This window comes from Rhagoletis zephyria, unplaced genomic scaffold (assembly GCF_001687245.7).
Source record: "Rhagoletis zephyria isolate East Lansing unplaced genomic scaffold, Rhagoletis_zephyria_1.1 Rzeph_scaffold_51530, whole genome shotgun sequence".
In the NCBI taxonomy this organism is placed as follows: Eukaryota; Metazoa; Arthropoda; class Insecta; order Diptera; family Tephritidae; genus Rhagoletis; species Rhagoletis zephyria.
In genome coordinates this window covers 1-2001 of record NW_016208583.1, presented here as the reverse complement: position 1 = coordinate 2001, position 2001 = coordinate 1, and the positions used below count along the sequence as shown (strand labels likewise).

The 2001-nt window shown below is 41.8% G+C and overlaps 1 protein-coding gene across 1 annotated transcript; it reads right to left on the bottom strand.

Annotated features, from left to right (window-relative positions):
• Nucleotides 1–34: 34 nt before the first annotated feature.
• LOC108355885 (probable E3 ubiquitin-protein ligase RHC1A) lies at nucleotides 35–443 on the bottom strand (the record flags this gene model as incomplete). The annotated part of the gene is made up of 1 exon (XM_017607018.1): nucleotides 35–443. A coding segment is annotated over exon 1 (409 nt), but the record flags the coding sequence as incomplete, so codon positions are not given.
• Between the last annotated feature and the right edge of the window lie 1558 nt (nucleotides 444–2001).

Sequence of the window (2001 nt, the reverse complement as noted above, 5' to 3'; positions counted from 1 at the left end):
CCATGCGCGGTGTCCGTATTTGCGGTTGGCATACTTGCGGCACCTTCCGACTGTTGTTGTTGGAGCACTTTTTCGCCTGTAGTCGGTTCATTCCTACTACCACCCGATGCATTATCCTGAAAAGCCGTACGCGATCTGGTACGAGTTCCAGTATTCTNTTCATTCCTACTACCACCCGATGCATTATCCTGAAAAGCCGTACGCGATCTGGTACGAGTTCCAGTATTCTGATGGAAATCCTTACTGGTACACGCTGTCCGACATTGAGGGCAGGATGAATTCCTCTTCAGCCATGAGAGTAAACAATTCCGATGGAACCTATGCGAGCAAGCTGTGACCAGCACATCGTCACGTTCCGAGAAGCTTTCCCGACATATTGTGCACACAGTCTGCCCGTTGGGCACCAGCCCTGGAAGGTTTTCGCCGCTGTTTCGTAACGGCATGTTCAAACCGAGTGTTGGAAAAAAAAACAAAACTACACTCGCAAAGTTATGCCGTCGGTCCGTACCAATCTGGTAATTCAACTATATTCGACTTAAAAATGTGTTGGGGGTTATGGTTTCTACGTATTAGCATTCATACGCGTGATAGAAAAACAAAAATATCCTTTAAGTGTGGTATTCCAAAAGAAACAGAAAATTTAACGGGTATTACACTAACTCCGTTACTGTGCATGAGTAGGAATCAAGAGTTATTACTAACGCAGGGAAATGGAAGCGGTAATATATTCGTAGTGCCACTGACCAAAGCACTAGCGATAACTTTGATGGTAGCGATGGAATATAACTCTACCTTCAAATATAGCAAAGTTGCTCGAAGAGGAAATGCTAGACTCCAGTCAGGTTGCTTGCCAACTCTATCGTGTAACCGCAAGATGCGCGTAGTGCGGGAGTAACAACAATAAATATTTGGCTATCGATGGGCTTTAAACTAACTTTTATTTTTCTTTTTTTTTTTCCTTTAAATCACTTTACTCAAAGTCTGCAGTAACACAAAAAAAAACTTGTCAAATCAACAGAACCTATTTATAAAAATGGCAATTGAGATCTAAGAACACTTTATAAAAATAAAAAAAATCATGAACTTAATTTGGTCTGATTTCAACAGGGTTTGTGTGGTGGTCCTGGTGTATGGCATACGGTCGGCGTTAGGTGTAAAGCTTGTATTGTTTTGTGGCTTATTGAAATAGTTAACAACGTCGGTCATAGTGCATTTCATTTGCAACTATACATTCCGAAGTATCCAAAACTATCTAATAAAAAAAAATAAAAAAAAAACATATCTAGGGGTGATATCTCGAAGTGAAAGTGAGAATTCCTTTATCTGGTATAGCGCGGTAAACTATGGGGTAGCCAACTAGCATTAAGCCTAATTGTAACCGCCTTCCAAAAAGTTAAGCACTGAAATACACAAATAAAACAAAATATGCTTAGCTTAAATAAATCTCGGGATATGGAGTATTCGCGCGGTACGTTCGTGCGGCATTTAGCCGTTAGAATCGTAAATTCCAGCGAGGATTGTCCGCACCCAAAAAGTATTTAGACACAGCACGAAAATAACTAAATAAAAACTATTAATAATTTGGTCAGAAACGATCACAACGGATTTAATTTCCTAAAATTCCAAAATTATCTCTCTTATAATAAATCGATGAACGGACGGACGCTTCGATTCCAAGGGGGAATCCTATTATGGAGCCACGAGATGATAAAAGCTCTAAAAAGTAACTTCCTATCCAGTCGGGCCCCACGTTGGGCGCCATTTTCTGTTATGTGACCAGCTAACGGGTCGATACCCATGACTAAAATTATAGTCACCNTTGTTATGTGACCAGCTAACGGGTCGATACCCATGACTAAAATTATAGTCACCAAGGAGCAAGCTGCCGGTGGCTGTGTCCAGTAACCACGGCGTGTGGACTCGCGTTTTAGCCCGGAGCTTCAGCTGCGTGTAGTTCCGTTCACGCAATCACTGGACAAGCAGTGCCCCTACCCAGTCAAC